The sequence below is a fragment of the Cygnus olor genome, chromosome 1 (genome assembly GCF_009769625.2).
Source record: "Cygnus olor isolate bCygOlo1 chromosome 1, bCygOlo1.pri.v2, whole genome shotgun sequence".
Lineage (NCBI taxonomy): Eukaryota > Metazoa > Chordata > Aves > Anseriformes > Anatidae > Cygnus > Cygnus olor.
The window spans coordinates 66,428,997-66,454,681 of record NC_049169.1 but is presented as its reverse complement, the minus strand read 5'-3'; the positions used below and the strand labels follow the sequence as shown (position 1 = coordinate 66,454,681).

Here is a 25,685-nt window from a genome sequence, read left to right as displayed (position 1 = left end):
CTCTGATGGCTGGCCTGCCAGTTACTGCACTTACTAACACCACCGCTTATTTCTAATCCTTCGTTTCACTTTTCTTCTTTCCATCTGGAACTCCATCTTGATTAGTCAGCTGTTAAATGACATTCATGTAAGTAAGACATGTCAGCACAAGTGGAAAATCTTAGCAGCTGAGAGAACATTCTTCACAATGATCTAAAAAAAGTCCAGAAAGGGCAAAATACGGCCAAGAGTAAGAGTTGGTATTTTGTATGGAAGGCTGCAGACTTAAACCCTTGTATAACACCTCACTTCCAGCTCTCCCAAAATGAAGCAGTCTTAGATGAGCTCGTATATTTGTGAATTTCCTAGCAGAATTATTAAATTGTTGGTCACATTGCAAAATGAATCTCTTTTCTTCAGGAAGGCCATAGGATATGTTTTGCTTCTAGTTACGGAAGCTTAACTTCATCATAAAGAATTCACAAGCTCCAACTCTTACAGTTATTTCCAGCGATTAACAAGAAATTTTCCCACATTCTGTTGAGAGAAAAAAAAAAAAACGTTATAACCTATGTTGACTGAAACATAAGATTAAAAATGAACACCATTCTTTACTTCTCTAGCTAATCTTGCACAGACATTTTAAATATGTTTGCAATAAAATAACCAAATTTCTTCTTATTTTCTAGTCTGTGACATCACTTTCCATAAGTACAATTAATTTCTGCCTCCAATATCCATTAATTGTTCAGGAGGGCATCATAATTTTCTTCTCATCTGCATTGTCTTAAGATATTCACCTAACAGTGACCACTGCATTCAGCAGGACCCTTGTGTGAAGGTGTGGAGTAATGCTCTTGTCCCTGATCAATTCTTCCCTAATTAAACTGTGTAAACAAAATCTAAAATAGGGGAAGGGCAGTGTTGTTGTCATCTGAATATACATATATATATGTATATGTATATATGTGTGTATATATATACATTCCTTTTAATAAGCTTGTGCAAGGGGAAGAAAGAGGGGAGGGTGGGAATTGTGTGTCCCATGCACGTTCTCTGTCCACGTAAATGGAAAAGGATTGCAATGCAGGATCAAAGTAATGGCTGTCCCATAGAGACCAACCAGTATTAACTGTTCTTGGAGATGATATTGGGCTCTGTAATGAATAGGTTATTTGGCTTCCCTCCCTGTAGGGAAAGAACCAATCTCATGCATTTAAATATGAAGTTTCTTGCAGTATTAATAGTAGTTTCCTCCTACTAGATATTTGAAATTCCTAACAGAAGAAACATAATTTTATATTTTGTAATGATTCTTTTCTTTTTCTATTGTAGAAACAGATAGACAAGGCCATCTGAACAACTTTTCAATGTCATTTATTATCTTTTATCAAGTTGACTGTTAGTTATCTTTTCTCTCAGTAAAGCATTTCAGTTCTTTATTTAGAAGTCTTCCATCAACTTCAGTTTTTCATATCTCTGACCTCTGGACCTTTTCCCAGTTTTACAAAAATATGTCTTTCAGTTGGACTGGTAAGAACAAAAAAATGTACTGTGGGTAAGAATTTGTTTACTTTTGTTTTGTTTTGTTTTTTGCTTCTATTTTCCATCCATTTTGTTTCAACCTTAGTATGTTTTGATCAAGTGACTTATACTGAGCAGATAGTCAAATTCTTCACAGCAGTGTCTTGTGAGACTACAGTTAATTTGGATCCTAGCAATAGGTACAAATAGCTCAGTACTCTTTCCAGGAATGTCAGTCCTTATCTGATAGCTTTCAAGCTGGAATATGATGATACTAGCTGTTCAACTAATCACACTCAGAAATATTTTGGAGTTCATTGGTGACTTTAATTTTGACAAAATAATCGCACCTTCCTCTATAACTTCTTTTCGTTTTTAAATTGGCTCAGCCTCAGAGAAAGTGCAGTTGGCCTTCTGTTCTTCAAAGAGCTGAATACTCAATTTAACATTTAGTTTCTGATTCAGAAAATAGTCTCACACCCTATGATTACTTAATTGCCTTAATAAGTTTTTTGTTAATGTCTTTGAAGATCTCACCCTTTGGCAGTTGCATTTATAGTAAGAATGATCTGGAATATAAACTATTTAAGGTGGCAAGTTTATCATATACAAGGTGTTCTAAGCTTTTGTCATCCCTTCTTTTTTCTTTTATTTATTTTTTAACCTTTCTTTTGCATCATGGCTTTTCACTGCCAAGGTAAAGAAAAATAATCTCAGTGAAGAATTTTCCTATTTTTCTGCAGTGTCCCAAGAGTGGGATTACTATTAATGTAACAGTGCTTTGTATTATAGTGCATTCGCCTGTCTGGACATGGTTATGACTTCTGTTTTCCTGTGTGGATTTTTCACTTTTTCAATTATTACCTTGAAAAAATATGTCAACTCTGAAATTTCGTGAGCCTTTTTCTTCTTCTCCATTATTCTCCTTTATGAACTTTGATAGTCATTTTTAAGAGCTAGGAAAATGTCTTTTAGTGTCAGATCAATACTGAAAAATTTAAGAGCAACCTCTTTTCATCAAGTGAATCATATGCAGTGAGAAACAGTGCTCTCTGTACTCCCATGTGTCTCTTCCCTAAAGAATAATTATACAGTGCTAGACTCGTGGCGTACCTGTCTCTAGCAGCTGTGGACATGCATGTCTGTTTCACACACACAAATGGAGGTTCTTCTCTGACACAGATACTGTGTCATTAGCAGAAACCCATCTTCCCACACTTAGGTATTTGTCATTTGTGTCAGCACTCAGTGCCTTTTACTTGTTTGCTATACACACGCATCCTCCACTCACTCACTGCCAAGAAATCAATGCTTATACCTGTCCTGCAGCTTACCTAAGAAATTAGTCTTTCCTTCTGATGTTGCTCAGCATGAAAGCAACAAGAATAGCTCTGCTTTTCTCAACAAGAACAGGAAAGACTTCAGTGTCAAGTACTGGTGCAGACTGAAATAAGTGAAGTGTCTGTGTGTAGACCTCTTGATTTTTCTCCATGGAAGTCCTTGCCTGCCTGCTGGGAATTTTCTCCTCATCTTCCCAATATGTTTGTGACACATATATATATGTGTATGTGTATGTTTGTGATACATATATATGTGTGTATGTGTACATATATGGATAAATGAGACAATTTTATATATATTCTATGTATGTGCAAACGTATATAGCTGCATGTTTCGTGTTGTTTGTCTTTTTTGTTTCTGTCTGTATGTCTTTCTCATATATTGCTTTGATTGTGTGGGGCTAGGGTGGGTATCTGATTCAATAACTGTCTTCACCAATTCCTTGTTATAGACTATTGGGGAGAGTCTTATTACAGTGACCTCATCGACTTGCATCTGGGTGGTATGTATAGCTGAACCTCTCGCTGACACTAACCCTGCTGACACTCCTTCCCACCCCTCCCTTTACCTACTTCTCCCATCCTTGGCTCACAAACAGGAAGAAACAGTCCTTGCACATGACTGGCAGAACCCCTTTTGCAGCTCAGGAAGAGGAGATCCTGGCATATTCCACAAACCATGTGTAAGGCTCCCTCTTCTATTTCCCACAGTGCCAATTATTTCAAAATGTATTCGCTGTTTTCACTCCAGTCACCTTCCATGCTGGAAGTAGAAAGTCATTCTGGATTTTGCTTCTCCTTTGCCAAGTCCAATTCTACCATCCAAATACTCTTCAGAAAAATATGCTAATACAATGGAAACTGCAGAACTGACCATCTCCCAAGAGCTAACAGCACTCTAAAGTTTTAGTTATGCCATTGCCTCCCTCTTCCCCTTTTGATTCTTCCTGAGGAAACAGAGTATTTTGATGATCTAACAAAATGCTTCCTCAAGGGACTTCGGAAACAGTTGTAGATGACTTCGTTCCTGTTTTGTCTTATTGCAGGGTTAGGAGAGAATCTACTGGTAGAGTTCCAGTCAGTTTTGGTGCAATCTACTACCAGTTTCCAGTCAGCTCAATTTGCAGCATTACACATCTAATAAGCTTCTTGCTATGTTGTTGTGTTTTGTGTTTTTGTTGTGTTTTTTTTAATATCTCATTTAAGTGCCAAACTTGTGAGTGTTTAGCCCGTTTTTTCCGCTCACTTGATGACTATAATGATGTCATCACTCTGCGCTGTCATTCTGCATTTCTTTAATTAAAGCTACTTCCTGAATCCCTTAGTAAGTGGATAACTTTTGGTTTATAAGTGGCATTTGTTTAGCATTTGTCCATCTGGAAAATTGAAATTCCCTTTGCTCATTTAGTCACCCCAAATCTATTCTTCTAAAATGAGCAAATCTGTCAGTGTATCCAAGAGAAGGCAAACTCTGCTAGGTTGCATTGTCATCTGAGTCTCTTATTTCATTTGTCTTCTCCTCCAGAAGGAGGAGAAAAATCTGTAGCCAGCTGTTGGGAATGACTCCAAATTGTCCTGACGCCACATGCCATTCATTAAGAATACCCACATGGGCTCAGGTTTCAAAATGGAGGACTTTTTCTCCTTAGTAGACCTGATTTGTTGCCCAGTTCCCCTGTGGTAATTTTGGTGTGATAGGCCTCCATTAACCCGGTGCTTCGTTCACTGCTCAGTCCTTCTGGCATTCCTTCCTGGGGTGTCTTCTGCAGAGAGGCTCTGAAATTCTCTTCCTAGGTATGCCTATTATGGCTGGTCCATATCCGTATGATCCAGAGTAGGAGCTGTAAAAGGGTTGATGCTGAATGACACTTAACAGATCCTTTTCCCCATCTAATGCTATTTCCACTATACCTCTCCATCCTCCCCTTCCTTCTCCTCCTAATGCCTCTTTAGAGATAACAGTTCCATCAAAATCACTGATGGTGGCTTTAAGAAAAGCAAAATAATTCTTACTTAAAGGGACACTGTCACTTAAAAAAATACCGTGTTGTAGAAAATCTCAAATTAAAACTGAGTTTACTTTTCATCCTTTTTGCTTTTTACATTTCTCTGAGCTCAGACAGTCACCTTAGAGTGGTCATTTTTAGTCTTCTATTACAGGCTGTTTTTATTTATATGGTGACTTAGTCATTTGGGCTTCCAGCAGTCAGAGACAATGTTCACATTTTTTAAAAAATGGTTGATAGTTTTTAAAACTATTTCAAGTTTTTGCTCATCTCAAAAATACCTTTTTCTAAGAAAAAATTAAAAAATGTATTGGGCAGTATCCCTTTAAATGCAATGAGCCAGTATAGCCTGCTGGAGTATGTGGCTTTGTAATTTAGTTTTGTTGCTTCTGTAATTTGTTTCGTATTTGCTTTGGAGGCTGCCAGATCACTTTTGCCAGAGTGGATACAGTACTCTGATGATACTTCTCACTATTCAGTGGCGAATTTAGAGTTCAGCTCTCAAAGTAACACATCTGTGCAGGCTGCTGCATCTGGGTGTGGTGCCATTAAAACCCCTGGAGCCGAGTGTGACTGCATGGTCCTTCCGGAGCACTATAAGCAGTTAGGACGGCAGCGTGGATTAATTGTTCTACTGGCAATTTGTGTCTCTGAGGAACAGGCATGACTCTGAAGTCATGCTGTCAGTAGAATGATAAGCAAACCACAAATTCTTTGAAAAGTTATCTTTAAGTTGGTGATAATTTTCAAGTGATTAGGGCTTTAATTTAATCTGGATTTTCTTTATACTAATGAGAGTTACATTTCATTTAGTTGTTAGAGACTACACAACAACTTCTGCAAGGGTGTGGTAACTTCTGACATCCTGGTCAAGTCCCAGTTTGCAGGATTACAAATTGCTATCCTAACTACCCCTGTTGCTCTGCTCACATGCCATAATTCTCTCTTCCTGTCCTAAAATATCATGTGCTGTTGCTGTGAAGCAGATGTTTCATTTCGTGCTACAGATGGTCCCATTTCAATTCTGAGTAATTATTCCTATGTGTATACTGTATGTTATGTTATAAAAACATTGCAAAGGTTGCAAAGTCAACTGAAATTAAGATAGTGTATTATGTTGATTTATCAACAGATTTGTAACATTTAAATCCACTGCAGAGAACTGTACCACTTACCTTTATGGAATAACTGATAGCAACACTAGGTTGTCATCTTCTGTGTAGATCCTCGTGGAGGGGAAATAGGACACGGTCAGTGGATTTCTGGCAGCTGTTGAATGGTGAGACTTGAAAACATGGATTCTGAGCCAGACACTGAAAGAATACAGTACTCTGGTGGATGCATATTCTTTTTTCCTTTTATTCACTCTTTGCAGACAGTCCTTGTCCTAATCCTATCTTTTTCCATCCAAAGCTCCTTACTCCACTTCCATTTTCATTCTCAGTTCCAATTTCTGCTTCTCAGGTATTTAATTTTAATCCCTACCTTCTTGACAAAGAAATGCTAATGTCTACCCTTCAGACCTCCTGTTCTTCCCCACTAGTCGTTCCTAGTCTTTTACTACTGCTTCTTATTTAATCCTGGTATTTCCACTGACTCAGTCCACAAAGATTCCATCCCTGCCACTGGCTTTCTCACAAAATTTTTGGGTTCTGCTGCCTTTTCTACCCATTATTCTTTGTCTGGACGATCCTAGGTCATACCTTCTCAATGGATCTGTTTTCTTCCACCCCTTACCTCTTGTCTTTTCTCGTCCCTCTCTCTTCTCCTTTAGTGGTTAGCATTCTTAGTCTCCTTGCTTAATTCTTAGTCTCCTTGCTTAATTAGTCCCAGCCTCAGTTCTTCATTTCCCACCAGTTCCTTATTCCAGTTTACTCCTTGTCTGTCTGTGGAAGGTACCTTCATTGTTCCCTCTGCATTCAAATGGTCAGTTTCCTTTTCGTTGCACCCAGCAGGGAATTGTTGAGGGAACAGCCCCCACACTCCAGTCTTGCTTTCCTCTTGTCTAGATTATGCCAAGATACACGAGATGGGTGTAAGGAAGAGAGCTGATATGTTTGGTAGTGCTGATTTCAGACATTCATTCTTTCTTGACAAGGTTAGACAGTTAAAAAAAAAAAAAAAAAAGGCATGATTGTGTTTTTAATTTTTTTCACTTTGTTTAAAGTGTACTCTACCAGAACTGTACTTTTTATTAGCTTATTTAAAATATTTGAGCTATGTACTTTAAAGTCCTGCAGATCTACTTCTGCAGGGCCAGAGTCTGATACACTGAAGTGAGAACAGTCCTAATTCCTGTGATTGACAAAAACAGCTCTCCTGCAAGAGGGTTGGAGTTTTAAGACAAATATTCTTTCTTGGTTTGCAGCTACTTTTGACACTGAAGTGAATTGGTAACATGTTTTCTTTGCAGTAAATTTGGAGCAGGAAAGAGTGTTTGATAAGCAGAACTTGTCAGAGTATAATTAGAGTACTTGTTAGGTACTGTAAGCAAACAATTATCATTTACCTGCTTCTTTCTGCACACCTCTCACAGCTGCACACAAAAGCTAGCAGTCTTGGAAGACAGGGCCAGTGTAGGACTGTACTATTTCTGATTACGTTTTGAAGTGCCTTGAGATCTAATAGGAGGCAGAAGACTTCTGTGCAGTCATTTACGTGTGTATTCTGCTCCAGCTATTGCTTTGCCTAGTTTTCTTTAGCCTCCTCACCATTTTTTTATTATTTTTTTTCCTCTCTTCTACTGGATAAGTAAAGATGGTGTTCAGTTTACATGGCAATTCAGTGGTCCATGAGTTTTGCCCAGGTTTTTTACAGTGATCTTTAGAGCATATTGTTATTGACAGAGTTATAGTAAACTGCTGTCAGAAACCTCAAGTGACGTACTTAGGAGATAGTTGTCAGAATTCTTTCCTTCAACTTTATAATACCTGTAGTTGTGTGCGATATTATTGTCCAAGAGGTGGTTTTCTGTATTTATGCTCTTTTGCAACAACTTTATCAAATAGTAAAGCTGGAGTGCTTTATTTTTCAGCCACTTAAGTTTCTGACCATAACTGATTTTTAAATGGTGGAAAAGAGAATATTTCCTGTTATCGCTGCAGTTTGTCTTACTGATCTCTGCTGGACTCATCTTTATGTTAAGCACTGAGGTAAAGTTAGAGCTCATCTATCTGTTAAATGATTGATGGAAGTTGTAGTAGAATAAGAATTTCTAAAGTGTCATGCTCTTAGTTTGTGAGGTTAAGTGCTAACTTAATGGTGCATGAGAATGGAGATTAGCCTCAGAGATGGATTTCCTACATGGTGTTGCCATATGCTGATTTCCAAAATGCCCTGTTTAGTTTAGTCAGCAAAATAGAAATTGAAGCCTATCAGATGCAAGATTTGCAAAGGATGTGATTCCGTTTGGTCTGTGGTATGTCTGCTCAAGTAATTTTGATTTGCAGTGACTCGCCATGTCTCAGAAATCGTCAGAGCTCTCATACCATAGGACATACACAAATAATAAATAGTAAGCTATAGGTTAGGGATAGTGGTGTCTGCTACCCTAAACTTTTCACTGTGCTTTCTTCATCCTCATTGAGTGTTTTTACTACTGTTCTTCAGATTATGAAGAAGTATTAAGTAGCTACAGCAAAAAAGGATAAAAACTGTCTTAAGTGTTGATCTTTAAACAAAAATAAAAAGTAGAAGAGACAACAGTCCAGTGTAGCTCGAGCAATGAAAAACAGCATAGAGTGAAAAGAAAGTGTGTTTTCATGGTAGTTGTACATTTTTTATACCTTGTTTTAGAGAGATTTAGGAGCTATGGCATTGATTCTTGTTTTGGCTCTTGATTTCCACCGTCTTATCAAAGTCTGTAGTCTTTCAAGTGTACTATGGCAAGCAAGGTCTTTCTAGTCATGGCTGCATGAACTCAGAAAGATGCAGGGAATGCTTCATTTCACATAGGCAAAATAATTGCAGACATTTCACTGATGGGCTGTGGCTAAATTGTTAGGCAGGGTACACTTGGGAGCTGGGATGTGCTCCTTCCCTCAATATACTGCAGCTCCTGGCTCAGCACTGGTCACCCTATGCACCTTTCTGAATTCCTCTGCTTGCTGTCTTTGGTACTTGGGCTGTGGACTGCTGACCTCTGCTTTGAAGAGGTCAGCAGATTGTTTTACAGGCACTTCAGAGAAGTTGGCCTGTGGCATTGAAAGGGAACAACTGGTGATTAACACAATCTGTTTGTGGCTCTGCCTTGGTGGGGGGGAGATGACAGTTTTCTGTCCAGAAGCTGTGGTTACATGCAGGACTGTGGCTGACAGCACAGAGGGAACCTAAGAAGCAAATGGTCACAGAAATGGCTCTTCTCTTACCCTTCTCATACCCCTCAGCTCCTTCAGAACAAACCACATCTGTGGGGCAGTGGTTTATTGGGTTTGCGTGGCAAGGTTTTGGTAGCGGGGGTCTGCAGGGGTGGTCTCTGTGAGCAGAGCCCAGCAGTTGTCCCATGTCAGATCAGAGACAGCTCCAGATGGCTCCAAAAGGGACCTGCTGCTGGCCAGAGCCAAGCGAGGGAGCAACCCTGGGTGGGCCTCTGGGAGAGCAGATTTAAGGAAGGGGAAAAAAAAAATGCTGCACAACAGCAGCTGGGAGAGTGAGGAGTGAGAACCAGCCCTGCAGCCCCCAAGGTGAGTGCAGCAGGAGGGCAGGAGGTGCTCCAGGCACGTAGCACAAGTTCCCCTGTGGCCTGTGGAGAGGCCCCTGGTGGAGCAGGCTGTCCCCCTGCAGCCCATGGGTCCCACACGGAGCAGATCTCCACGCTGCAGCCCGTGGAGGAGCCCCCGGTGGAGCAGGTGGATGTGGCCTGGAGGAGGCTGCGGCCCATGAGAGCCCCCGCAGGAGCAGGCCCCGGGCCGGAGCTGCAGCCCGTGGAGAGGAGCCCACGCAGGAGCAGGGGGTCTGGGGGGAGCTGCAGCCCACCCCTGGGGGACCCGTGCTGGAGCAGTTTGCTCCTGGGGGATGGATGGACCCCATGGTACAGAACCATGTGGGAGCAGTTCTTGAAGAGCTGCTGCCTGTGGGCAGCCCCTGCAGGCTCATTTTGGGAAGGACGGCATCCCGTGGGAGGGACCCCACGTGGAGCAGGGGCAGAGAGGGACCGTGAAGGAGCAGCAGAGACAAAGTGTTAGGGACGGACCACAGCCCCCATTCCTTGCTCCCCTGCACTGCTCAGAGGGAGGATGTAGAAGAGGAAGGATGGAGGGGAAGGTGTTTTGGGGTTGCTTTTAGTTCTCACTAGTCTGCTAGAGATAGACAACAAATTATATGAATTTCCCTGTGCTGAGTCTGTTTTGCCTGTGATAATAATTGTTGAGTAATCTCCCTGTCCTTATTGCAACCCTTGAGCCCCTTCCATTGTATTTTCTCCCCTTTCCCTTTGAGGAGGGAGAGTAAGAGGGCAGTTGTGGTGGAGTTCAGTCGCACAGGGGGGGAAAAACACCACAAGCTCGTATTGCTGCTGCCTGCAGCACTCTTCCCATGCTGTGGATGAAGACCTGTGCTGCCAGACCTAATGTGTTTTTTTTCAGTAGTGGGGGACACTACCAGAAAGGCTGTGGGGTTTTATTGTTGTTGTTTTGTGGTATTGGTTTTGTTCTTGTTGTTGTTTTTAATTTCTTTGACAAGAGTTTTTTCCATCTGGCCTTGACTCTGTGGTCAGGAAAATTTTCTTGCAGTGATGATGATGTTTTTAATTTGAGCTCATGAAATGGTGATTTTTCTTCTCTAAACAGTCATGAGAAAGCTATGCTATGTACTGTAGGTTTAGTGATGGCTTTGAGAGAAATAAGAAAACACATAAAGATTTACGTACTGTAATTAAACAAGTGAAGGGCAAAGTAAATGAGACAGTTTTTAACACTGTACGGTGAACTAGAGTCTGCCTTTTAATAGTACTGAATGAGATGCTCAGCCTTTTCCGAAGAGTTTGTGTAAACATAAATGTGCACAGTGAGAACTCTTGTATAGTTGTATGTTTTAAAAATTATCTTTCTCAGGAATATGAATGATCTGATGGTGCACTCAATATCTGAACGTATCAGTGTGCTATAGGTGATCTTTTCTCTGGATCTCTTTCTGAAACAGTTAAGAGGCTTTTTTTCTTGAAAGCCTTATCTGAAGGGATAGTGAAATATATGGCATGGAATACACTTAAATATTTGTTACTGAAAAGATTGAAAAATCCTTCTCCCTTTCAGGAAATTTGATAAAATCTTTCTCTCTTTAAAATTAGAAAGTTCCTATTTCAGTCTGCTTATAGTATCTGTACCACCTGTATGAATACGTGTGTTAGCAAGGTTGGAGAGGCAGTTTTCATAAATGTCACTTTAGAGAAGTTTTTAAAAAATATATTTAAAATTCTACTGCATTATATGTTTTATATAAGGTGTTTTAGCACCTTTTAGATCATAATTGGTATAGTTTTCACAGCTTTAGAGAGCTGTAACGGGTAAGTTTTCAGGTTGCAGTTCACTCTGTCCTCATTATTTAGTAAATAAGGATCACTTTAAAGGCTTGCTAATCATCCTGGGATGGACAGAAGTTCTTTTGAAAACAACTGTAATGATCATGTAACCTATATTCACTGATGCAACTATAATTTACATCTGGATTAATTGGAAAGTGTCTTAATAGTGCAGGTTATGTTCAGTATCCCACTGAAGAGCAATATTAACATTTCCAGTAGCAAGATTATTATAGATAATATGGACCTTGTAACTTGATGCAAGGACACATTTTCTTAGACAAGAGTGGGGAGGATTATATTTCTGTTAAAAATAGAATAACTAAAAACAAATGAAGAAAACACAATTATAGGGAGTGTGGGGGGGGTCTGTATTAGTCTTCTGCTATGCAAGTCTTGTGGCTTTTTATCAGAGACCAAAGGTGTTATCTTTTCCTAGGATGTGGCATTTTGCTTGTTGATGACAAGCATTTTGCTTGTTGGTAGTTTGTGGCCATGTCACAATGAGATGAGTGGTGTTTTCCTATACCAGGTATTTATTTTCAGATCAAATATGGCAAATTGAGAATTCTTCACCAAGTCTCTAAGTCTGTAGTTCGAAGTTTAGAAATGTAACTGCGTTTGAGTCAGCAACATCCCCCACTCCCCCCAAATTGTGAATGAAATCTCAAACCCTGAAAAACTGAAGTGGATTCTTCCATACAGTTAAACATCCATCTCCCAGTCTCCCCAAAAAGGAACTGGTAGACTATTAATTAAGAGTATAAAAGCTTATATGGTAAAATATTGATGTTGGATATGATAGGATGTGAAATAAAAAATGTAATGGGTATCATGCACTAAATGCTATGCTTTGTATGGAAGCTTATTCTTCATGGTGGGTAGCCTGTGTGGTTTGGTGGGTCTGGGGCTTGGTTTGCTTTTGTAACCTAGGTCTGTGAAATGGCAATCATAGAAAAAACAGCCCTAGCAGTTTTTCATTTTAAATGAAGAAGTTGGAAAATTCTGAACAACTAGAATTAAGGCTCTGGTACTGTCAACTAATGTTGGTACGATGCTTTATTTGTAATTGTCACATGGCCAACTGTGTAACCCCTCCTAATGTTGCCCCTTCCTGCCCCCAGTACAGAGGCTTCTGCCTGCCTGAGAAAGCCACGCTGCTCAGTCACAGGCTTTGAAGCCGACGTACTCCAATGTGTCCTCCGTGTGCTGGTCTAGTTCTGTGATGGTCCTTTCTAAAGCTTTCCCAGTTTGCCAGTAGTCTGGAGTTTTGTAAAGATGTCTCTAAACCATATATATATATCAAGCTTTGCTGACTTCTCCAAATTATGAGTTATTCTTGCCATATTATTGTTGTGGAGTTTATGCTTTTCCCAACACAGAAATCCCTTCTCTTGAATGCAAACTCTATTCAAATGCGGTTGTGCGTTGAGAGCAGTGTTTCATTCTGATAGCTTTGATGTTTGAGGCTCTTCACCTTCTTGGTGCATATGTTCTCCTGTAACTGTTAGTGATAATGCTTATTTTTTACCGTTTCTCTCTGCAACATGAAGTACAGCTGAAAAGCAAATTCTCAGTGTTAAAACAGCTGAACCACTGTAGAGATGATAAATGTTTATTCTTCGCTGGGTGACAGAGATGATGAAAAAGATTCAGCAAGTCACTGATACTAACAGAATTTGTAAGTTTTGAAATGAGAATGTCAAGGGACAGTTTTAAATTTACTGTTTTAACCACACAAAGTCTTTAGTTGATTGTTCTTCCTACAGACACTGATGTGAATTTTTTTTTTACCCATGTAAAAGCTGATTCCCCTTCTAAGCACTGCAGTCCAACTGAGTACATGTGTACTCACCATGCTTGACACAGCAGATCCTAGCAGACGGGTTGCATGTTAATCAGATTCTCCCTGTGACATTCCCTGTCTGAAGGAATTATTTTCCATTAAAAAGGACACTTTTACCATCAGTGGATGCTGCCCTGGTGATAAGAGCATGGTCCTGATAAAGATTTAAGGTAGAGTGGCTGTTTACAGCTGATGTCTTATGCATGCAGGCGAGACTTTTTGTAACCCTGCTTGAAATTTGCCATTTATCAGCAGGAGTTAAATGTTCATCTCTGCTCATCCTGACATCTTGTTCACAAAGTTTTTGGTTAAAGATGGTGTGATTGAAAATGTATGTTAGGAAGAAGTCAACAATAACCTCCTGCCTGGTAATTGTACAGCTCAGGAAGAGTTCACCAGTACCTCAGCCTACCTCTTATCTGTTATCTGTGCTTACTAGGGACATTATTCATCTGTAGACTGTATCCCTTGTTTCTGCTTCTCCATTTCTTGTATTTTTTCGTTTCTTTTCTTTTCTTCTTGTGTTTCCTTTCTTTCTCACCCTTACGCTTTTTGTCCTTTGCTTGTCTTTTATTTCACCCCTTTCCTCCTCTTCCGTTCCACTTCCAACTTCCTCTTCCTCTCCTGCCTCTTCCTCTTCCTCGTTTGGTCCTATTGAAGTTGAGCCCAATGCCGGGACACCACGTCGTAGACCTCTCTCCTTCTGCCCTTGCTGTGCCCATGAAGGTAACGTAACCTCACACGCTCCCCATTCTCCTTGACCACAGCCGGGGTTTTGTAGCAGAAGTAGTCAGCGAGTGACCACAAGGTCCCAGCCCTGTCCCCACCCTTTTCTTGCTGTTACCCCAAACCATCCTTCTCGGTAGCAACCTGGTAACCAGCTTTTATGGGCCTATGGCAAGTTACTAAAGGTACAGTATCCCTTTGGCTAGTCCCAGCTGTGCTAGGGAGGGTGTAGAGACTGGGAGGGACGTTGGCCAGCAGCTGTGGGAGCAGTAACGTCACACTCAAGTTTCTGGTTTCGTTTGGTGGCTTCAATTTCTCCATTCCTCCTGAAAGATGCTTGGAAGGAGTGGGGTGAGGGAAGAAAATCTTCTTCCTTAAGTGACCTTTTAATCAGTATACATGGATTAAAGGAATACCGTGTCTTTATAAGGACTGGTTTGCAAAACATCCTTGAACTTTAAAAGCCAACAGACCTTAAGCTAGACCAGTTTTCCCTCATCTATCTTGCTGAGTGCATTCTTTAACTGTCCCAAATGGAGTTTGCCATAGAGTTTCCATTGCCAAGGCATGGGGGAAGGGGGCTGTTTATGTGTGTTCGTGGTGTAATTTTGCTAACCACTTACTCTGCTTTCCATGGTGCTCCCTCACATCAGTTGTCAGTGCTCCCTCTCCAGTCCTTCCATTATTCCTCTGCTCATTGGCTGTTTAAAAATATTTATATATTTCATAGGTCAGTAGTCTTGTGTTTTTTTGGCTTTTTCTTAGAGGCATTTGTTTTCTATACATCCTGGCATTGGAAGGGATGGGGAGACTTCCCAGTGCTCTCATGGCGCCACGGCACTGGACATCTGCATGTACGGTCTCCCTCTCCTGTCGCCATATGGGCATACTGTGCAGAGATGCTCAGAAAGGAATGCTTGGAACTGAGCAACACACTGGTATAAAGCCCAGAGAGCCAGAGGCTCTTAGGGTGGTACAACTGGGTATGGGATTTCCCAAGGGTCTGCTCTTACAATTTTTGGAGGGCAGGCATTCTCAGACTAAGCTGCAGTGTACAGGAATTGTAGGCCCACCTTTGTTTAGCTCCAGTGCAGCACTTCTCTGATGAGATCATAAGGGTGAAGGCAGGTCACAGATGTGAATTAACCTAGCCATTGATGTTATACTTGGGTAGTGTTTCCCAGAGTTAGTGTATTAAGCTTGCTGCATGATTATTTTGGCATCAGAATGGCTATTTAAGAGGTTTTTGCTCTTGATGGCATGACTCCAAAATAACAAGCTTAGACAGGGATGTTAGTTACGTTAGGGTGCCTAGGTTACATGCAAGCTGGTAGGATGCAGCAACCAGAAAATGCTGTAGAGCTTGATTTGAGGCCCTGCTCCCACCTCCATTTCTGTGCAGGTAGGCGGATAGCTAGTGTCCTTGTCGGTGTTTGGTAAAAGTCATGGCACTCATCTGCAGATAGTTCAGTGTGGATTCAGTGGCCCAAAACAGGAGATTGCTAGGAGGAGCTTCCCTGGTAAGCTCTTGGGTTTGATAAATCTCAACAGGAGGCTTTGGGATCAGCACTCTGCAATTTATTCTACATAACTCCTGACAGATAGGAGATTGATCAGTAGCCTACTGAGTAAGCCTAGGAGTTGGTTTGGAAATAAATGAAATAGCAACTGAGAGTTCTGTGTTAGCCCAAGATTTTTTTGCTTTTGCTTCTACATTAGCAAAGGTGTCTGGTGGTTCTCTTTTTCTTTCCAGTGCTGATGTGCAATACGGTAGAAGTAGTTTCTGTGTTCACTGTGCAGAGGGAATCTTCAAGGTGGCTAGATGTATGTGGCTAGTAGGGGAAGTCAAAAAAGATTTATTTAGCTATGGAAAAAAGAAAAGATGAGATGTTTCTTTTTGCCAGTAAAATAAAGATTGAGGACGTGCAATTGAAGCAAATAAGAGTAAAACACATGGAGTGGCAATTGAATCTATTTCTGATGAAAATACACTTAAGGAACTGGCATGAGGAACTTTTAAGACTTTTCTTCTAATGAAAGGAAAAGTGAAATATTTAACAGAAGTCTGGGCTTTCTGCAGTAAACATGAGGAAGAAACAAGCAATCACAAGAAAATCAGAAAGCAAACAAAATCAGGCTCCAAAGACAAGAGAATCCTTTTGGAGGTGACTTGCACTCTTCCGTCTGCTCTAGGCAAACTGATTGGACCCGGCTTGGGAGTGCTCTGGCAGCATCTTGCTCGGCTTTCTTTGCACATTTTGCCCCATTGCTGTTTTTGCCATTTGGACTTGTAAGGATTACAGTGTTACCTGGAAATTTAACGAGTTTCTTTTTTTTGCAGGCATGGGAAAGAAGGATGATCCCAAGTTGATGCAGGAGTGGTTCAAGCTGGTGCAGGAAAAGAACGCCTTGGTTCGCTACGAGTCCGAACTGATGATATTGTGAGTGAACGTGCAAAGCTTCAAAAGAGGGATTATTTTAGAAATAGTAGTAGCAGATCTGTCACTGCTGTCTTCCCTGTAATGCCTGAAGGTCATCAGTCTCTCAGGTTGATTCTTGGCTGAGATATGAATCAGACTATGTTTCAGAAGAGTGCTAGAAGGAGGAATAGTAAGGAATGTAAGTTCCAACTATTTACGTACATGCAGAAGTACGGTTGTTTGTTCAGCTCTGAGCCTTTCCCAAGATGTTCTGGGATAAAACATAAGTTGTTCACACAAGTGTCTTGAGTTACACAGAAATAATCCATGATTCTTCCTGGTTTTGGTAGAGTCCACTTCTGAGTGTAGCCAAAACTGTTTAATTCCATCTCCTTTGCCGTGTGGGCCTCTTCTCTGCCTGTAGAGGGACTCTGGTGCTTCTCATTTCGGCTCAGATGAAAAGTATTTTCCCTGTTAACAAAATAGGGAGTTTTTTTAGTCTCCATGGTGCAAATTCATTGAAATTAGATTCTGAGTATGTCAGCTGACCTGGGTAGTGTGGAAACTCAGTGTCTTTTTTGGTGCCTGTGTCAGAAAAGCCCCAAGGTGCTGTCTGCATTTGAATCTGAAAAAGCGATGTCACGGCTTGTTCTTAGTTGATAAATAACTTTTGTCTTTAGAGTGGGAAATGGGAGGAGATACATAGAGGTAAAGTATGATTTTATGGTGATTGCAGCTTTGTTTGTTCCTTCACACTGTTTTAAATTTAATCAACATAATATTGCTCAGCTTTGTGTATTGCACTTCCTAGCTGAAGGCAAATAACCTGAGATACTGAAAGTACATTTGCATCTTTAAAATATACAGTTACATATGTTAGGTATCTTTAAAGTTGTTCCAGAACAGATTGATAAAATGCATGACAGATATCTAGAGGGGGGCAGAAACTGAGAACAGATATGGAGCAATTGTACAGAGTATTTTAATACTTGGACTTAATAACTTGGACTCCTGGTGTGTTTCCCTTCCAGTGCTCGGGAGCTAGAGCTAGAAGACAGGCAGAGTCGATTACAGCAGGAACTCCGGGAGAGGATGGCAGTGGAAGGTGAGAGCAGTAAAGAACATTTCATAGTTTCTACGTGCATATTGCTAGTCTTGTGTGTGCTGACAGTTTTTGATATCTCTGTAGATCATCTAAAGACAGATGAGGAGCTCTCAGAGGAGAAGAGGATCCTGAACGAGATGCTAGAAGTAGTGGAGCAGAGAGATTCTCTCGTGGCTCTCCTCGAGGAACAACGGCTTCGAGAAAAAGAGGAAGACAAGGACCTGGAGGCAGTCATGCTCTCCAAAGGTTTTAGCTTGAACTGGTCCTGAGCTTGACACATTTACCTCTGCTGGTCTGCGTTGTCCGGTTGGCCTACCCTGAATTCGCCAGAATTACATGGATAGGAAGATGCTGAAGGGGAAATCTCCAAAGGGTCTGCCAGCATGCAGTGATTCAGTTTGAAGCACTCAGAAGCCTTTTGATAAGTGTGTTGGTTCCAGAAGCTTAAGTTTTACATGTCTACAAGCCAAGTTGAAGATAATGAGTTGAGTTTGTGGAGTCTCCTCGAGGGTCCTATACGATGGGCCTCATTTTTTTTTGTGTGGTAGGAGGGAGAGGAATAATCCATGTGTGGGGAAGGAGGTTAAGGGAAGAAGTACCCTTAACTAATCTGGATTTATGGCAGTCCATTCCTTTCCCATTTTTACTACACCAGTTCTAATAAAAGGGAGGGAAGTGGCAACCCTCTCTGGAAAACCACAGCAGCCTGTAGCAGCCTGTGTGGTGGAGTCAACTATCCAGAAGAGCTCCAGAAGCCCAGGGCAGTACCTTCTTTGCTTTAGTCTTCCTCCCCACCAAAGAAACCTGCAGTTGGCCACGATGCATGGATATGAGGAAATACGAGACAGAGAAGACACTACTAGCATTTGTGATGGAACTCTCTGCCTCCCGGTTTTTAAAGAGATTTGGGCATCAGAGGACTCGCTCCCTATCATAGTCTCCTAAATCTTTATTGTTGGGGAAGAAAGGGGAGAAGAAGAGGGAGGGAAGATGCCCTTCTGCTTTGCTACACACTGGAGAGACAGCTACTGCTGGCCTTAGTCTTCGTGGCCACGGCTCAGAGGCTGTTGGGCTTCTTTGTTCTGTTTTTGTTGCGACTGTTTTGACACTGGAAAATACGGACTGTGGGACAGTGGTAACTGTGTGCTGGGGCAGGGGTGTTACCAAGCAGCATTCCCTGGCTGTTAGGCCCCTAAAAGGGAGAAGCCCTTAAGTGACTGAAACCACCATTAAGACTTTTCAGTGTTTTTATTTTTTCCTCTGTATTTTGTTTTTGCACATTGGAAACGAAGCTTAAGTCCTGCCTGGGCCCTCAGTCACTTTGACCCTTTTATGTCAATTAACTTATTTTTTTAATACTTGAAAGAAGATTCATTTTTGTATCTTTTAGGAAAAAAAATGGACGAGTGATGGTTGTGTGTGCCTGCTGCATCCTACAACTTCCACTTCGAAATTACTGGATGTTGTTACCTGTGGCTATTTATTAGTGTTCTTATTAATAATTTTAATGTTACACATATTTGAGTGTGGAGGGAGTGTTTTAACTCTGTTAGAGGAAGACACTACAGTGGATTGTTCCCGGCTTCACAGCAAGGGCAGCCTTTGTGGACCCCATGGATGTATCCTGCCCTAGCAGATTTCCTTTATGACAAAATCCTGCGCTCTCATGGAGTTGTAAGAATCTATTTTGTGCTCCTAGCATACTTTTCTTCTGCATCCCAGAATCCCTCTGTTGGACTAATAAACCTATAATTTATTTAAATTTTTATAACGAGAAAGCCAAAAACGTGAGGTAGAAATATCCCATAGATCTCTTTCTCACTGAAAGATGGGACCCTCACACTCTTGAGATACAGCTAGAGGGACTTCCATGAAACAAAAATAGCACATTTCCTGCTGCAGCTGTTGGAAGAAGCTCCTTTTGGCTCAGCTAGCGAAGCTGCTGCTTTTAAGCCATGAGGGTACTCATTGTAACCGTACATTAAGTAACGAGCAGGACATGCACTGAGCAGTTCAGTACCATCCACTGTTTTACAGCTTCTCAGAGCACACTACATCCTTAACTTGTTGCACAGAGGTGAAATAGCACTGTGTGTTGGCTCTGTGTCCCATCCTTAACGTGATGTGTTAAGAGGTTGTTCTTTGTGTTTTGAGGTTTGTTTATTTTTTTGGTTTATTTACCCTTAAGTTGTTGCCTATTCTCTTTTCTTTAAAAAAAAAAAAAATGTACTAAGCCTGCTCACCAGTGTCTTTGCGGAAATGTCCCATTCCCAAGCGTATTCACACAGCATGCTGGCTCTTTCAGCTTGAATATACGCTGTTGGTGCAAGATACCCCAGCAGGGCTGAACATCCTGTAATCTTTTGTCTCGGGATAGAAGTTATCAAGGTTTCTTGCTGTTGACTCTCTACTTTCTTCAGAGAGGTCTTCTGTAAGCCAGCGTCTACAACCTGAATTCACCTCTGACTGACGAGCATATCTCAGGCCAAGCAAGAATGGGTCGGACTGCCTCCAGGGTCTCTGAGCAGGGCTGGCCGTTAGCTGTGGAAACGTATTTTATCACCTCAGGAGTTTCCCCTTTGCCCCCTCTACTGTTTTCTACTAAGGCCTTACAAATTAAACCCAAATGCTCATGAAACAAAGCAGATAGGCAGCTGCACTGCTAAGGTTAACTAGGCGTGCTAGAATGTGGTGCCTGCTCTACCGGCATCACGGGACAAAACTCTTCAGGAGTGCTGGCCTGCCAGCGGGATGGCCAGCAAACAGTTGTCCCTCTTTGTCAGTGCAGAGGCCAGCAGTGGAAGCCACATTGGTAATGGGAGTTTACGGTCTGCTTTTGAGGGGCCAGTGGAAACTGGAGAGGGAAGAAAGAGGGAAATGAGATAGTTTACAATAAACTGTCTTGCACAGAGAATTGGCCTCAGTCCATTTTATAGTGCATTATGTATAAGGACCACATCTAACTTTTAACAAAAGATCACTGAATGTGAGCTGTAGAGCAGAAAGAAATCCTAAAGAAGAAATACCAGATTACTGCTTTTCCCTTTTCATGCTGGAGGACACTGACTAGATTTTTGCAGTGCCTAAGAGTGATATCACTTGAGGGTGTAATGCTCTCCTGCAGGGGAAGACCACCTTTTCTAAAACTGAACTCTTTAGGTTATGCTAAAGTCCTCCAGCACTGAGAATAAAAATGAAAACCTAACATTGCACACACAAATTAATTGAAAATACATGAAAGGGAATCTTAAAAGGCCTTTTTATATCAAATGGTTGTAAAAGGCACAACTTGTATTTGCTGTTCAGTTGCACTTTAAGAATATAACTTGCATATCAGATACTGGGTTTTTTACTATCTGAATATTTTTAATTCAAATTTTATATTTTTAAAGCTGAAGAAGGCTCTTGTGACCACAAGATTCCTTATTTGTATCAGAATCCAAGTCGGATGTTCTAGCTCCTCGTGCTATCCACGTGGGCAGCAGCACGTGACTCAGCCATGTGCACGCAGTGATGTGCATCCGTGTTGTGTATGAGGGAAGAGAAGAGGCCCACAGCTTCGAGCAGGGAGCACGAAGGGGTATCAGCCTGCATGCCCTGATGTGGCGGGGTCCCGGTCCATACCAGGGCCTGGGCCCTTCCTCCATGCAGGAGGAGGAGAGCTGAGCTTGGAACCTAACCTGCGTTTGGTTTTAAATGGGCACGCTGAGGAGGGGGCAAGCACTTCAGTCCCCTAAGGGGAAGGAAAGGGATAAAGGGAGGGGATACCTCCTGGAAACACTCGGGAGGCAAATGGGGATGGGGGAGTGAGGACTGCCAAAACAACCAATCTGCTGTTTTCACAGTACTTTTTTTTTTTAAACTGTTCTGTTCCTTTTATCATCTTTTCATTAAAACTCACAAATGGCTGTAAGATCCTGAGCTTCAGAGAACTATGCATGGGGAGATGAGAAGTATCTTCCAGCTCCAACTTTCAGTTAACCAAAACCCCATGGTCTCGCTAGGGCACGTTACAAACCACATTGCTGAACATATTTTAGAGCAAACTGCAAGTTTTAAAAGTCCGTCTTACTCTCTATCTGTCTCTGCATTTTATGTAAATATTTGTTTGTATGTACAGACACCAGTGGGTCCTTGGGTTACCCCTGCGGTCAAGAACCTGAGTTTTGTGCAAAGCCTAGGCCTCTGTTAGAACAACACAGTGCTTGCATAGACCTAGTCACCACATTTGTGCGCACTCTGGTGGTTTTTAATATTTTTATACATCCTAATCCTGAACTTTATGAAGTATTATAAGTGTTCTAGACTGCATGATCTAGAGCAGCCAGCAGTTCCATTTTCTTAGCAGCTATTCCTAAAATGTTCACAGCTACACCTTGTTTGGTTAACATTCTTTTAAAATGAGTTTTCAATTAAATGTTTACACCAAGCACCAGTGGATGAGAAAGGTGTTGCATTATAAAATCTCCTGTGTACAAATTGAAAAGCCACCATATGGCTGTATGGGAATCTAAATCATCACTGTCTGCAATAAAGAGAACTCTTAAAGCGTACTAAAAACCAGCCTGTATATAGTTGACAGAGAGAGATTGCTTGCTCTTGACTATTGCAAAATAACCGAGATTAGAAGCTTTCCAAAAGCCTCCACTTTTGAATTGCTCCTGAGTACTGCTGTAGGCAGGGTAGTGGGCAGACGAGGATGTCACTGAAAGTAGATGTGAAGGGGAGGATGCCAAGTTGTGATGGCATTGCAGTAATTTAAATACTCTCTGTATCTGTGCGTGCATGCGTGTGTGTGTGTGTGTAAAGTCTATTCCAGGTGAAGGGATCTGCTTTGGCATCTTCCCTTTTGAATGAAAGTAAACTCTGATATTCAGATTGGTTAAGGCTTTTATGGTTGGCATTTATGGATTGTTAACAGAAAAGCGTATACCCTACCTGTAAAAAAACAACAAAAAACAAAAAAAAAAAAAAAACAACAAAAAAAACCCTCTCTGTTCCAGCCTGTTTTCTCCTGTTTGGTTGTGTTTCATCATTTGTTTTTATGCACACTTGCTTCGTTGGTGTTGAGATTTTAGCACCTCAGATGGCCAACTGAACTAAAAAAAAAAAAATAAAGTCATTAATTATTTTTTCTTTTTGTTGCTGGAGTTACCATTTGTTTCCCTTGTGTTCATTCCCACAGTTGATGATAGAAGAGGAAGCCAGGAGCCTAAGGGAAGGTGATCTTGAGATGAGATAAAAAAACAGGTGTTACAGGACTTGACTTAGGCTTTTCTATTGTCAGAACAGTTTGAGCCCTGCTGAATTACCTGGAATACAGATGGATCTTGACAAAGCCCCAATACATGGTCTTCCTTTCTCCAATTTTACATTGCTGCTTCTATGAAAAGAAATTTCAACAAATAGCTAAAAAGGGGTGAAGGTAATCAAAATTCAATTGCAGGAACTACGATTTACTTTCTATAGTTGTAGTTCACTTCCTTAGTTTACAGTACTGGTGTGAGCCCTGGTATAGTAGAGTTCAGCATAACGAGGAGTGAGTGACACCGAGTGCCTCTCTGCTGACTTCCCACTTTGCTTTAGGCCTCCACCACTGCATGCCCTTGCTTCACCTGCCCTGTGGCAGCTCAGGAAGGTCAGCTAAGCTCTACGCAGCTCCAGAGCGGTCTCTTCAACAGCCTGGAAGGATTCGGAGGTGAAACCTCACCAGTGGGTGTCAAGAAAAGCCGTTTTACCCAGGTATCTCCTGTTTGAAAAGAACAGATGTTCAGCTCGAGTGCTGGGTGTTGCATCCAGTAAATGCCAGGAGTTTAAAGCCCAGAGGAATTACAGCTGCTCCACGGCACTGCTGTGATCGAGTATGTGAGACAAATCATAAGACTTGTGCCTTTTATTTAGCAGGCAGAGAACACGCAGGATGTGGGAAATCCCGGCCGGGGAAAACCGAAATGATGAATCTTACTTTCCTGCCCGCCCACCCATCTTCAAAACAAAGGATAAACTCTGGTGTTTGTAATGCGGCTGTTTAAAAGCAGACCTTCCAGGGCACCAGGAAGGGGATGAGGGGCCTTAGGGATTCCTCGATAGCGCGCATGGCCTGGAGGCTAGGGATGGCAGGCTGTGCTGCGGGTGGCAGCAGTGACATGGTGCTCGCCTTCATTTGTGCACCTTGGTAGGTGGGTGGGCACTTCTCTGAGGACATTTCAAACCCTGCAGTTGTTCCCCTCCTTTTTTTGGTCTCTTGTTCTCAAAAATAATGAGAGAAAGCTGAGTTACCTGGGAGGGATCTCTGGTGGCAGAAGGCCGTGATTATTTCTACTCTGCGCATGTCTCTCCCTTGTTATCTAATAAGAAGTGGGTGTATGGGAAGTGACCACCGGACCTCCAGACACAGGAGCTCAGCTCCCGTTTGTGGCTTAGGGAACACGACATCCTGCCTCTCTAATTACACTGCCATCTTGACACCTCAGGGGCTTCCCCTCAGCCAATGTCCATCAAGCACCCAGGAAGGCTGTCTGATTGCAACCAGATAGCCACAGGTGCTGCTGTTTTATGAACGAACAGCCAGGCCCATGGGGAGACCGTCCTGCCTTGTTTACTCCGGCCAAGAGCTACGCTGACCCTGGAGAGCCCTGAGATGAGCGGGGTCATACTTCCTGTACAGATTAGCCATGTGTGGGTAGGAAATAACACCAGAAAAAGGCTCTCTAACAAAGCAATCCTGTCTCGGGAGCCCTGCACGGTTGCAGCTGTTGCTTTCAGTTTCCATGTCTGATGAACATAGCCCTCAGGAGCCCCGGCCCTTCCACACGTGGCCTTCCTTCCCTCGAAGCTGCCTCATGTTCTGTGCAGAGAGGGGTGAGCCAGTGGTGGGGTGGAGAACTGGGACCCTCCCCAGATCCTCGGGCCTAGCACCGAAAAGCAATGACCACAGAAGGAGCATGAAAGCACTGCTTTCTTCGAGGAGCAGCATGGGAAGGAAGATCTCAATGGGTTCATTAGGAACACACAAAGTCGAGATGTGGCAGTGCCTTGTTTTGGAAGCAGAGGAGAAAGATCATGCAATACAGCTACTTTGCCTGGATAAAGGCAAAGATCTTTTTTTTTTTTTCCCAGTTCTGTGTATTTTTTTCTATATTATACAACTTGCCACAAAAAAAATAGCTAGAGGGGAGTTGTGTCTAATAGTAAGAGAGAACAGCAGGTGAAAAACCTGGCATTCTGGCCTCATATTGAACAGTTTATGGAAAAAATGCTGCAACTGCTGCCTACATTAGCAACTGCACTTGAGTGCAGTTCTGCATATATAAGTTCTGCATATAGGAGAATGCAAACCTAATCCTCCCAGTATGTGACCTGCCTGCACATCTTTCCAGAAAATGGGACTGGAGGAGATTCACTTTAAAACTTTGAGCACGGCCTGAGCGTGTCTTCCTCCCTCAAATCCTAAGCAGCAGCAGCAGCAGCGGAGCTGTCACGAGAGAGAGAAGGGTCCTACAAGTGGCAGCGGGCAAAACCCGCAGTGCTGGCATGTGGGTGCTCGACCGCATCCTCCCAGAGAGAGGGAGGGGGCCTTCTGCTTCTCGTTAAGAGACATCACTTGATGGAAATAATGAAGTTGCCTCCTTCCTCTTACACAGCACTCAAAGGAAGAAAAAAAAAACCTGTCCAAACCAAACCTCATAAAAAGTACCATTTCTCTTGGCGTGTTTGCTGTAGATGCCTGTAGGCAGCAAGGGAATGAGTAAACAAAGATTTCCAAACCTGCTGAGTATGTGGTGCTTTTCTGAATGTCTCAGATACGGAACCACGTGGTTTCTTTTAAATGAAAGATAACATCACTTTATTATTAATACTTTGTATAAAAGTACATGAAATAATCCGAATTACTCAGATGCCAGAAACCAAAAAATATGCAGATTTCTGAGGAAAAATATACAGCTACTTTGACTAAGAAAAAAGAGAAAATAGGAGTTTTGCCTACGTGGGGCTAGCAGTGCTTCCTTTCCAAGACCAAGTTCAGCAGTTTGCAAGAAGGAAATCTCCCTGCAGATCTTTGGAATTTAGAAAACTTGGCAGAGGCCTGGTCCGGTTTCATTTCCCTGCATAATTCCTAGTAGGAAGCCATCCAATGGGTGGACGAGCACATTACTGAACCCTGACTCAGAACCCGTTTGCCCCTGATTTTGCAGGAATCCCGAAAATACCGAGCCCTCCGG

At 42.0% G+C, this 25,685-nt stretch overlaps 1 protein-coding gene across 13 annotated transcripts in view; it reads left to right on the top strand.

Moving 5' to 3' along the window:
• MICAL3 (microtubule associated monooxygenase, calponin and LIM domain containing 3) overlaps positions 1 to 22,605 on the top strand; it is a 168,198-nt gene extending 145,593 nt beyond the window's left edge. For 6 of the 13 annotated variants that reach the window (XM_040562935.1, XM_040562899.1, XM_040562955.1 and 3 more), the window contains 4 exons: positions 13,873 to 13,938; positions 16,280 to 16,379; positions 17,390 to 17,463; positions 17,548 to 22,605. In XM_040562935.1, the coding sequence (XP_040418869.1) occupies positions 13,873 to 13,938; positions 16,280 to 16,379; positions 17,390 to 17,463; positions 17,548 to 17,732 (425 nt within the window). In that variant the 3' untranslated portion in view covers positions 17,733 to 22,605. Of the gene's footprint in view, positions 1 to 3,295; positions 3,347 to 13,872; positions 13,939 to 16,279; positions 16,380 to 17,389; positions 17,464 to 17,547 lie in introns of all 13 variants that reach the window. The other 7 variants (XM_040562986.1, XM_040562867.1, XM_040562966.1 and 4 more) reach the window with 2 other exon arrangements.
• The last annotated feature ends 3,080 nt before the right edge of the window (positions 22,606 to 25,685 follow it).